General features: G+C 42.1%; 2 protein-coding genes across 2 annotated transcripts; one reads left to right on the plus strand and one right to left on the minus strand.

The window, feature by feature from the left end:
• Nucleotides 1-910: 910 nt before the first annotated feature.
• Nucleotides 911-8,486, plus strand: LOC124665682 (protein GET4). Its single transcript, XM_047203073.1, has 12 exons — nucleotides 911-1,055; nucleotides 1,387-1,466; nucleotides 2,552-2,630; nucleotides 3,088-3,169; nucleotides 3,378-3,534; nucleotides 4,026-4,116; nucleotides 4,501-4,584; nucleotides 5,568-5,614; nucleotides 6,346-6,474; nucleotides 6,910-6,994; nucleotides 7,475-7,555; nucleotides 8,140-8,486. The coding sequence occupies exons 1-12, from the start codon at nucleotides 990-992 to the stop codon at nucleotides 8,143-8,145; spliced, it is 987 nt and encodes a 328-aa protein (XP_047059029.1). The 5' UTR covers nucleotides 911-989; the 3' UTR covers nucleotides 8,146-8,486.
• Nucleotides 8,487-9,063: 577 nt separating this feature from the next.
• Nucleotides 9,064-11,596, minus strand: LOC124662056. The gene is made up of 3 exons (XM_047199942.1): nucleotides 10,423-11,596; nucleotides 9,909-10,088; nucleotides 9,064-9,425 (listed from the first exon to the last, which is right to left on the minus strand). Exons 1-3 carry the CDS (start codon nucleotides 10,762-10,764, stop codon nucleotides 9,144-9,146), a joined length of 804 nt encoding a protein of 267 aa, XP_047055898.1. The 5' UTR covers nucleotides 10,765-11,596; the 3' UTR covers nucleotides 9,064-9,143.
• Between the last annotated feature and the right edge of the window lie 418 nt (nucleotides 11,597-12,014).

Consider the following 12,014-nt stretch of genomic DNA (forward strand, 5'->3'; position numbering starts at 1 on the left):
GAGTGTACTACATATATGGTGACAAGATTGTTGAGTTTTTGCAACCTGTAACACCAAGCTAGGCACAACTTTTCACTCTTAGAGTCACGCTTTGGCTGTAGTCATTTGATTACACAACTTTTTGGCAATACAAGCTAAAAATGCGTAATAAAATTTTAAAAATTATACAACTATATGTATTTAACTACACAATTTTAACATGACTACACATGGTCGATGTTCTACCACCTGTGAACCTGCTGTAGGTGCAAGGTGGGCAGAGATGCTTGTGCATGTGTACACGGTGATTTAGCTATGGTTAATTATAGGGTGACTACTGGAGACAAGGTGACTTGACCAACTAAATAGTTCAATTGATTAATTGGGTATATAATTTTATTGACTAGACTAATTTATTTGGATAATCCTAATTGAGGATTCAGGATAATTCAGAAAAAATAGCGGATATTCCGCCAAACATAGCGGATAATCTGAATCCGCCAGTTAATAGCAATGAAATATCCGTCGGATATCCGCCTAACAAATATCCATATCCTCATTTGTATCAGGCGAATTTCAAAAATTGCATACCATATCCTCGAAAACATATACGAATGCGAATTTAGAGCGAAAAATCTCCGTAGCAGGTACAACCCTTTCTTCAGAAATCTTGGCACACGACCTGCGAAAAAAAGAAACCTTGGCACACGAGTCCAATGCACGTCGGAATCGGACCAAGCTGCAACGGTCACACGTGAAGCAAAGCAACCCCACAAAAAAAAGTCAATTCCGGTTCCGGATGGGATTGGAAGACAAATACGGAACGGAGAGTAAAACGGAGAAGCGCTTTAAGATACGCGCCAGCACGATAGGCGCCCGCCCGCCCACCTATTCTCTTCTCTTCTGTTCCGACGCCGGAGCCGGAGAGCCCAGCTCGCGCCGTGGTCGAACGAATTCGCGATTCCGACCACCGCCGCGCTCAGGCGCCGGAGAGATAGAGGGAGAGAGCCATGTCGCGGTCCCTGAGCCTGAACATGAGGTCGGCCTCGCGCCGCGACCTGCCGCCTCCCCAGAAGGTGACGGATCCCTCCCACCCCTCTCCTTCTGCCCTCCGCCCCCAATGTGTTCGTACGCGTGCGTACATTGGGGCGAGGAAGCGGCCGTTTTACGCGACACGCGGATTGGATCTCGGTGTGCAAGCGCCGCAGAGTAGTTGGCTCCCAATCCCGTTGTAGAATACGTTCAAATTAGGGTTCAAAGTTCCGATTCGTGTCCAATTGCTCCGTTAGGCGAAAGGACAAATTTTCATTCTTGACGGTGAAATTAGCTTGCCGGGATTGGTCGGCTGCAGGTTTATTTCTCATCAGCTTTTGACCCTTTGTAATCATGCCTTGTGGTTTCTTTCAGACAATTGAAAGGCTTGAGAACATGGTGGAAGGGGGAAATTACTACGAAGCACAGCAGATGTACAAGTCTACCAGTGCAAGGTACCGGCTATGTAATTTCACATAAGCCACGGTGGTTGGCTCCCTTCCTTTGATCATATTCAGCCTTCCACTATTTCTAGTTCCATCCATCTTGCAAGTTCTCATATTTTCTGGGTTGATTAACATTTCGACAAAAGATAACCGTTAGTTCTTCACGTTTACCCTTAATTGGATCCACTAGATGAGTTCAGTGTGACATCCTTGTTGAGTAGGTATGGCTAACTGGCAGTTAATGTAACATCTTTAAATAACCTCAATAGCTCACGCCAGGACATACTGAAAGAAAATTCAGAGCAAAATAAAGTCAGGAACCTTTGCATCTGGATATAGGATAACATGAATACTAGAGTTATGTTCGACATGACCACAATGGCCACTGGCCAGTGCCATTCACACATGGAGCGTGCATGTAGGGATGAAAACAGAGCGGAAAGTTTCTGACTTTTCTGCGGGAATAAAGGACATGGAGAGGAAATATGGAAACAGGGAAACAGAAACGGAAATTCTGAAGTGCAAACTGTATGGCTTTTTATGGCGGAATAGCCATGGATATGGAACTTTCGTTTCCGGCAAATACGGAACTTTCCGTTTAGTGTGGTTGGCAGGGCTGTGTTTGGCCTAGCCCAGCTGGCCCTTGCCGGTGATCTCCGCCAATCCCTATTATACTACCTAATCCCCTAATCCCTTGGGCCTTCTCTTCTAATCGAGCAGGCGCAAATGTGCATCCTAGGGTTAGGGACACCGGTTCGCCACCACGCTGCCAGCTTGTCGGCCTCCGTCCTCCGCTTTTGTATCCGCATCCACACCATATTCGGTCCGTATCTGTTTATGTATTCGTTTCCAGGGTATCTGCATTCGTTTCCGCCTGCAAAAAAATTATGAAGACAGATGTGGTGGCACTTAGTTCCATCTTTTTCCGCTCCGTTTATATCCCTATGTGCATGTATGTCTTAGGCTAAGAGCACAAGGAGTATTTCACAGAGTAATCACGTAACTGTAGCTTCAGGATGCATATTGTGGATAAAATCAACAAGAACTGAAGATTAAGTTGCTGTTCTAACTTGTTTTCGGGCCATTACATGCAGATACACTACTTGTCAAAGGTATAAGGAAGGCTTGGACATCCTTCAGTCAGGAGCTTCAATCCAATTGAAGCATGGGCAGGTTAACTCTTTGTCTTATTGGCATCTGCCAACTTAACATTTGTTGTCAACAGCTAATTTGGTAGATCGCTAAATGGAAAGATCTTTATGAATTCAATGTTAACCTTCGATTTCATTTTTTCTTATGTGATGTTATCCAACTACACATATTCTCTCTCCAAATCCAGAGGCTATACAGCAAGCAAAAAAAACATGGAAGTTGTCTTGGTTATTTTAAGGCATGCATTTTCTGCCTCCATAGTATGTCTCTATGGTTATAGGGTAGAGGCTTTGCGAAACCAGCTACTAGCACTTCTTTTCCTTTTTACCAGATGTGTGGGGCGGGTGGAGGGGGTGCCTAACAAGTTACTATTCTAGTCTAGTATCAAATTGACTAACGGGATGATGCTTCAAATAGTTTTTTTTTTTCATTTATTGGTCAAAGATCTCCATCTTAGTTTTGTCAATACCAATTTCAGGTAACTTGCGGTGCTGAACTCGCTGTGCTGTTTGTGGATACTCTTGTGAAAGGACAACTTCCTTATAATGAAGAAACATCTGGTAAGTTTTACATTTGTAATTCTCCTACTGAGTTAATTAGAGTCAGTACTTTGCCTTCAGAAAATAATATTTCTTCCTTTTGTGGCTCATAGTCAGCTGAATGAAGCATTGTTCTTTTTTTTGTAATTTTTGAATATTGTCATGTTCTAATTTGGGGGTTAGATGTCACTTCTGTGATCGTAACTGTATTGCATTGCATCAACTGTAGGTCGTATCAGAAAGATATATGAGGCGTTCCCCAGGATACATATGCCCCATTTCCTTGGAGATGATTATGATGATGACGGGCAGAAATTATCCGAAGCTATTTCTGCTGCGAAAGTGCGTGCTGAGGGTTGTTCATCATTTCTGAAAGCAGCTCTCAGGTAAGGTATACTGATTTTAATAAATCTAAGCGTTAGTCAACTTCATCCAAACTGGTAGTGTTTTTCACCGCAATTATTTCCAGTAGCTGGATACATCAAATTACTGAATGCGTAGATAATTTGGCCTGCAGTTGTAAATTCAGTTCTTGAGCATTGGTGACTACTGACTAATGAGCTTAACATGGTAGAACATTCATCGTTCGAAACATCTGATTCCTTTTGATTTTCTCTCAAGCTAAAAAGAACAATAGAATACTTATGCTCTCAATAATTGCTTCATCACATGTTTTGCTACGTCTTTAACCTTGAGTAAATTGAACAAGATTTTACCATGATATGGTGAAGTAATTGTCCGCAATTATTTGCAATGCAAGACTCATTGCCATAAGCCCTTTAAATCTTTGTGGTGTTTACTCTGTTATTAGATAAGGTGTTTTCCTTCTCCCCTTTCTGGCTGTTATGCACTAACAATGAATCATCTCGTTATTAAGGTGGTCTGTTGAGTTTGGGCCATCAAGAAATGGATCTCCTGAGCTGCATGTTATGTTGGCTGAATACATTTATTCCGAGTCTCCAGAAACGGTACACTGTCCATTACTCTCGGGCTTACTGTGGATATCTTCTACTCCCTGCATTCCTGAATAGGCAACACTTTAGGAATTTGCATATCAACCAAGGCACACCTACGAAAGATCGCATCAACCCTTTTCATTAGGCCAGTTATTGCTCTTAGATGATGTGGTTGTTGATTTAGTACTAGATGGTGCAAAGCTATCTCTAAATTGAAGAATGGTGTCTGTGTATGTAGGAATAAATTTAGAAAGCTAGAATGCCTTCTGTTAAGAAACAGAGAAAACTTGCTAGAGCTACGATTTTTATGTGTTAGTGCTGCTGTAGGGCTGTTACTACTTTTTTGTACTTCTGTAATTATGCTTACAGTTTAACGTGGAGTGACCTTCATTGCAGGACATGACTAAGGTATCAAGTCATTTTGTGCGTGGAAATGATCCTAAAAAATTTGCTTCTATGCTGATAAACTTTATGGGCAAGGTAATGGTTTTGTTCTCAGCAGTAGGTAATTATGTTTGAAATGCTAAATCTTTTTCTATGAGAGATGGCTATAGTTTACCCTACCAAAATATTTCCAATGCCTTTCACGTACATAGCGATTTTATTACTTTTGTACAATAAGATCATTTTCAAGCTATTGTCCGAGTTTTTCCAGGCCACTCTCCAAAACCGTTTAGTTAAAACTCTCTATTTTTCCATACCATGAATGTACCCCTGGTTGGTTTTACAGGTTGCTTTTGCTGTTGTGGCTCCTATATCCTATGTGAAGTAGTTCGTTTCATTTATGTTCACATGGATGCCATGTGTGGGGCCCACCCACCAGCCTCCAAATAGTTTTCTTCTTCTATCTTCTTCATCCACCTCCCTGTCGGTGAGCGGTCCTCACATCCTCTATTCAGATTCGAGAGAAGGGGAGAAAACAAGTGAATGTGTCAGAGAGATGTTGGACTGGACAATTTCTTGAGGTTTTTACCTGCTTACCAGTTTCCATGCTGGCCTTCATCTAAGTTAGAAACCGAGGTTAAAGCAGGTCAGTGCAACCTAGCCAGCCAATGAGGATTACATGGCATGTAAAGATGGAGGGTCCAGATTAAATAGTTTGGGAGAATCCATTAGAAGTTTGAGCTGATAGTCGAGGATTGAAAAACAGGTGGCTTCCTTTATGTGCTGCTTAGTACAGCTCGTAGTTGCCCGATAGGATTAGTAAATCCCTGTTCTCCACAACAATTTGTTTTGTACAATGGGTTTGTTCGTGTATGAGTTGTAGGTCATCCTTTGCCAAAATTTATAGAAAGAGAACACAAGCACAAGCTTGTGTAGTCACTTGCTGTCTTATAGCCAGTCTGTTTGTGGCTTCGGTCCCACTTCAAGATTCATGTCCAGCTTTTAATTAGGTGTTAAATGGAAGCACTTGAAAGTATGTTATATAATCATATTCATCTTTTTTCTTCCTTATTGTACAGTGCTACCCTGGTGAAGATGATACTGCAATTGCACGTAGTGTTCTAATGTAAGATTTGCTTCCTTTATTTCTTGTTTACTCTAGAGATGTTATGTGCTAAGGGCTAAGGTAGGGGAGAATAGTTGGGATAGAGAAGAAGAAATTGGTAGATGGAAATAAGAGGAAGGCTGAAACAATATAGAGCTAGGTAGATGGAGATATGAAAGAGAGAGAGATAATTTGGTTGAACGTTTGCTTAACTGAAAATGTAACGTAAAAGCCCATTATATAGATGGGTCTCACCCTAGCAATTGGTAACTTCCTTCCCATAAAGAATAGCTACTAATCTTTCTATACAGACATGAAATTAGTTTATGTCTATCTTAGTATCTTTAACTTGAACCAAGCTAATGCATCTTTATTTTCTTGACAAGATAATCCCTATCTTAATTTGGAACCATGACCCATAGTACAGGAGAGACCCCTTGTAGTATCAGAGGAAAGTCTGAGAAACCCATTAAAGAAGGGTGCACTTTGTACGACAGAGACTGATTTTGGCAGGGAATTGTCTAGTGTTTGTTCTGTTTACAATGATACATATAGGTTAGTTAGCAGTGTGTTAGGGATGCATTTAATACGATATTACTGCCTCAACTCAATATGCTCCATGTGATTTTATTGAAATGCATACAGGAGAACACTAAAACTGTAAATTAACTGTCTCAGTGTTTGGATATAATTTTATTGGGATATTTGGGGGTGGAGATGTCGGTTTTCTAATATATTGTTCTCTCTTTCAGGTACTTATCACTAGGAAATCTCAGAGACGCAAATTTGCTCATGGATGCGATGAACGAGCAACTAAAATCTGCTGACTTAGAATTTCCAAAATCAGATTTAATCCAGTTTATCAAGTATCTTCTACAAACGTAAGTCCCTCATATTTTATGGTTTGCATTGTCATTCATGTGTCCTTTCCACATCTGCATATTTGTCCCATGAGGCTCTCATACATCAGCATGTGAATTATTGTGGAATAAATGCTGCAATTTTACATGATAGCTCGCAGACAGTCAGCTGCATATGTTTTTGTACTTCTGTCGCTAGAAAGATAAAACCACTGTTTCTAGGTATTGCAAATCCTCCTATTCCATACCCTACCAACCTGATATGTTCAAATGCCCATGTCAGAAATGAGTCAACGACTGATATCACAATTTAACAGTTTCTTGTTACTTGATTTGTCACCATATGTAAATCCAGATTTGCTATGTAGCTTTGTTTTCTTATTTAAAGTGTAGAATTAAGAGCTATTTTATCATTTTATTCTCTCGTTATGAACCATACTAAACAGATGTTTACAGGCTTGAAAGAGATGCTTACCCTCTTTTTAAAACACTTCGACAAAAGTACAAGACAAGTACAGATCGAGACCCTGTATTTGAGGAGGTATGGCTACTGTCAAATGTTGCAGCTCCCTACGAAGTGACGAACTGATAAGTTGTACTACCTCTGTTCCGAAATATAGGCCTTTTTAGAAAGGTAAATTTGCTTTCTAAAAAGGCTTATATTTTGAAACAGACGTAATATTTTTTAGAAAACAATATTTTTTATGAAATAGTGTGAACCGTGAAAGATGATTTTAGATCACTTACAAATCGCATAACACATTTGCACAAACATTTGACCTTGTTTACCGGCAGTTCATCAGCAAATCTATGAACTGCTACCACCTGTTCTTACAAGAGTTTGTTATTAAATATTATCGCCCTCCTAAAAAAGAAAAAGAAAAGAAAAGGGTGGAAACCCTTAAGTCTCATTGTTGCTTAATGTTGGAGACTTGGAGCTAACTAGCTACCATATGAAATCAAAACAAAAAAGGAATGCAAATCTAAAGAGCGCTCATGATGGTATGGTTACCTTTTGTAGGTGTTGGATGAAATAGCTGCAAAATTTTATGGCATACGGCAACAGAACCCTCTGGAAGGACTATTCGGTGACATGTTCAAGGTAAACACCTTGTAGCAAGTTCATGGTGCTCGCTATAGTGAGTTGCTTCCTTTTATAGTTTGCTAAATTACGAGCTCCATGTACGGATGTACCTTGGGTTTTGAAATTTGTCGTCCAAGTATGATGCAGTAAAGCAAATATCTCTTAGAAAATTAACCTTACAGTTGATCTAACCATCTAAAGATCTGAAATGCAAAGAGTTCCAATAATGTTTTAGCTTTGCAACATACAAACTTTTCGCTAACTGACCTTCGCCGTTAATAGAGAGAAATATACAATGAGCATTGTAAAGTTTCCGGTGTCTATGTTTTCTGTTTTCTTTTGTTCCGACTCTAGTCATCTGCACATTCTCTTCTCAATCTCACATGTTTGTGATCGCCTAAACTACTAGTATAATGGAATGAGAGTAATCCAGAGAGTTAGTCAGCAGTCATATATCGGGACAAGTTTACACTTCACAGTTCACACTTAGTATAATAATAATAGATCGTATACTTATGTATAGGAAGTTAAGAACTACAAAATTTATGGCCTAACTCCATACACTCATTTTACTAATCATCACATTCTATATATTTGTGCAGATGTAATATACGAGGGAAGAACTTGATCATTATGCCCTTGCCTTCAATGCAATCATTGGCTTCCAGCTAAAAAAAAATGCAACCATTAACCGAAATAATACATTTGTCATGACTGGGAGATCAACAGTGGGCCACCCAGAAATACACACCAGAAGCTCTCAGTCAACTGAGGCAGTACGTTTGACATCAAACTGCATGAAGATACACCGCTGATCTGTTGTAAAATCATTGTGTTATTTTTGATGTTTTTCTTTTCTTCCCTGAAAGGTTTTGATGGTTTCAAGTTATGTAACTGAATTTTCATTTTGAGATTATTTTTAAGATGATATGGCATTTTGTTCCCTTTATCCTTCTTGCACTCTGCGAAATTTGTTCTGTCTGTTCAAACAAAGATATTAAGTGCTGTGTACATGTGTGTACATGAGTGTTATTTGGTCATGCGAACCAAGTCAATGACGAAGTAGAATGCCAGGTTGTAGTTAATAAACCTGGCCCATCACAAGACTTGAGTAAACGTGTTTCCAACCATAAAGCAACTTTTGCATGAGTTAACATTAAAGGTTCACCACATACAACAATAGTATTTTTAGAGGTTAACTGTTTAACTTTGGAGCAGTCCCTCGTGCCATATTCTGGTATATGGAACGTGGCATAGGATATGCCTGCTGTTGCTACCATGAATTATTTGTAATTTATGTATCTCGGTCAGGACACTGTAGATGCATGACGTCAGATTCTTGATGCAGCTTCTTTTCGTAGATCACAAAATGTTAGACATTATTCTATCACCAAACTGGAAGGAGCAGACAATTTCTGGAAAAGAGAACCTGGAAATTCGAGTCAAACTTAATCAGCTGGAGGAAGCGTCATCAAACCAGACTCACAACATGAAGCCTGACTTACAAGTACTGTGCGAAACCAAAATGACGATCCGCCCCACATGAAACCTGACTTACAAGTATTGTGCCAAACCAAAATGAAAGTTCAGCTTCCATTTTTTTCTACTACAAATCCGACCAGTCTATGCATACGTCTGGCCTGGAGAAGCTTGGCAATAACTGGCGGAGCTCTTTGACCTTGCTTTCAGGGATCAATTCATGGAAATCTATTTTCAGCCTTTTTAGGGATGTTGCCCAATGGAATAACCGCTGCACGAGGGCAACTTCATGTTCAGTACCCCTCATGCGGAGGATTACTATTTCTTCAAGGCAATTCAACGCAAGCTCCTCCGTCCTCCAGCCTGGTGGCTCATCACAGGTGCAACCTGATGGGCACGGAGTTTGTTCCTGAAGCAAGGGTTATATCACATAATAAGAATAACACCTGGAAATTAGTTTGGACTACGAAGCCAACCTACCGAAGAAATTAAGATGATCATACAAGTCCAATGGACATTGGTACCATAAGTGTAACTATAACATGTGCACAAATCCTCAGGTATTGGAAAAGCCATCTCCCATTTCTTTGCTAGAAACATCAACACAGCTTGCTAGTTAGCCATTTCCATCAGATTGGTGATTTTTTAAAATAAAACCTATTGCCAAGTCAGCAACCCTTTTCATGTACTCCATTATGTTGCTTTGTCATACAAGAGGCAAGCGTTCTCATCTAGAGATACATACATACGCCATATATTCAAGATAGACATGATAAATGGAGCAAAGTGTCAATACGAGACCAATAAAGCAGCTCAAACCTATACGTGCCTAGAAATGCATATGCCTTCACATGACTTCTCTGACAACTCAAATATTAGATAACCAAATTACCTCGAGTTCCTTTTCTGGCAGAAAATAAAGATCCAGCTTTTTTGCACTAGTACACCTCCTTAGAACATCAAATGAGCTGGCTCCAAAAGAATGCCCATATGCCATTACACACAGTGCCAAGTATGTAATATTTGGCAGCCTTGGCATGTGTTCCATCATGTATGGCCCAGCACATATCCCCTGTAGATTTGTAGCAAGTCCCAGAAAAAAAATTATATACAACAGTTTGCTGATGGAGGGTTTTGGTTTGGGGGTATTCAAGGGAGTACTAATGATCAAATTCTCCCTACTCTGTAGATTTCAAGCACCTTGAATAACTAATGGTGTAGCATGCTAGTATGTGAATTTAATGTCAACTACTGGAAAGAATGGGATTGGGTGCAATGAGCCATGTTGCATGGTAACGATCGAACCGAAACAAGTGAGAGCTTTCTGAATATTCGTTAAGCTGAGACTCTATGTTTTCCCCATTATCTATTGACACATTACTACGATGGCATAAGAAAAGACTAACCGGTGGGTATGTAATCAGGAGATCAAGAGTGTGGATGCGGCCAAAGTGCCGCAAAAGCATCATGCAATAGTGATTGTGTTGAGAATCCCCCTCCAGCCCGCCTTGAATAAAAAGCTGGATGTTGAGCCTTTCGAGAAGCGTCATCCTCTTGATGTCAATCTGGATAGAGCTAGGATCGTAATCATTCGTCCACTCGAGCTTCGTCAGCCGAGGGGCTGAGACGTTGGCAGCTGACATGTCCCGATTCGGAGGGTCGGCAAAGCAGCCGCAGACTTTCAACTTTTGGAGCGCCGGCGCCACGACAGTGAGCTGCTGTAAGCGGTCCAGATCCGACAGCTCCATATCCAGAAGAGAGTCATGGCGGATGGTGAAGCTGTCCAGGCCCCGGGCATTGCGGACGACCAGGGTCTGCAAGGATGGGCACCGCTGGGAGGAGAGGAGATCGCCCAGCCCGCACTGGCCATGCGCTGCTACCTGGAAGTCAACCAGCCACAGATCTTTGAGCCGGGCGAACACTCCGGAAGGCGGCAGGGCGAGGCGGAGGAACCCGGGTTTGAGGATGATGCAGCTAGCCTTGTGAAAGCAAGGCAGATGAATGGCGCCGCCGCCTCTTTCCTCGGCCTCCTCCGGCCGCACCACCACCTCGAGGTATATTTGGCCGTAGAGGTCGCGCGCGGCGATGGGGAGCCACGCCGACGCGGATTCTGGAGACGCGTCCTTGGTGAGCGCGAAGACAGAGGCCTAGGCCCGGTGCCTCGTGGGCTGCGAGCGCGTCGCCTATGCGGCGGTGCTCGATGAAGTTGAAGTTGAGCTCCGGGAGGAGGGCCCAGAGGCGGCGGCGGTGCCAGCGGCGGGACAGGATGCTGGTCCGAGCGGACTCGGCGGCGTCGTCGACTAGGACAAGGATGTGTATGAGCACGTCGTCCGGTAGAGCGCTGAGGCGGTCCTCGCCGCCGCCGCCGTCGGCATCCGAAAGCTTCGGCTGCTCGACGCTGAGATCCATGGGAGGATTGGGTGCAGCTCAAATCGGCTTCACACTTGCATGGTCGGCACGAGCTAGGAAGGGGAGCTGGATGGGAAGCCGCTGGAGTGCAGTGAGCTCTGTGGGATTTGGGGGCTAGGGTTCTTGGGATTTTGCTCGTTCGGCTCTGGGTACCAGGAGCGAGCATACGCAGCAAAATAAGCCCAGATGCGCCTTTACTGGGCCTGGGCCTTGCCGCCTGGGCCATGGTTTTCTCCTAATTTATTTTGCTTTCTAATACATACACGAAATCACAGAAAAAAAAGTCCAAACTTAGCAAAGTGAAGCATGCACGCTGCGTGTGACACGTGGCGCAACATGGTGCCAGGAAAACGGCCGAAAATGGTTTCGCGCGTGACACTTGTCGCAAGAGAAAGCAAATTGGGATGAGGGTGAAAGAAGGTATGGAACGGGTGAGGTGGGATGTCTCTGTTTTTCTTTTTCTTTTGCGATTCAAATGTTAGAAATGGAATATCTTGAAACTTGTTTCTTAAAATAATGAACCGTTTTCAATTTTGAGATAATCACGTTGAAATCTTCAAAATTAGATCACGTGTTGGTAGATTTCGTG

This window comes from Lolium rigidum, chromosome 6, assembly GCF_022539505.1.
Source record: "Lolium rigidum isolate FL_2022 chromosome 6, APGP_CSIRO_Lrig_0.1, whole genome shotgun sequence".
NCBI classification, from domain to species: Eukaryota; Viridiplantae; Streptophyta; class Magnoliopsida; order Poales; family Poaceae; genus Lolium; species Lolium rigidum.

What these genes read in the sequence shown, in the direction of transcription:
- LOC124662056 (XM_047199942.1), bottom strand. Translation starts at nt 10,764, where the DNA reads ATGGAGCTGTCGGATCTGGACCGCTTACAGCAGCTCACTGTCGTGGCG. An exon ending in TCCTGATTACATACCCACCG is followed by an intron (nt 10,089 to 10,422) that starts GTTAGTCTTTTC and finishes ACAAATCTACAG; the next exon opens with GGGATATGTGCTGGGCCATA. An exon ending in TGCCAGAAAAGGAACTCGAG is followed by an intron (nt 9,426 to 9,908) that starts GTAATTTGGTTA and finishes CCCTTGCTTCAG; the next exon opens with GAACAAACTCCGTGCCCATC.
- LOC124665682 (XM_047203073.1), top strand. Translation starts at nt 990, where the DNA reads ATGTCGCGGTCCCTGAGCCTGAACATGAGGTCGGCCTCGCGCCGCGAC. An exon ending in TTTCTGAAAGCAGCTCTCAG is followed by an intron (nt 3,535 to 4,025) that starts GTAAGGTATACT and finishes CTCGTTATTAAG; the next exon opens with GTGGTCTGTTGAGTTTGGGC. An exon ending in TGATAAACTTTATGGGCAAG is followed by an intron (nt 4,585 to 5,567) that starts GTAATGGTTTTG and finishes CTTATTGTACAG; the next exon opens with TGCTACCCTGGTGAAGATGA.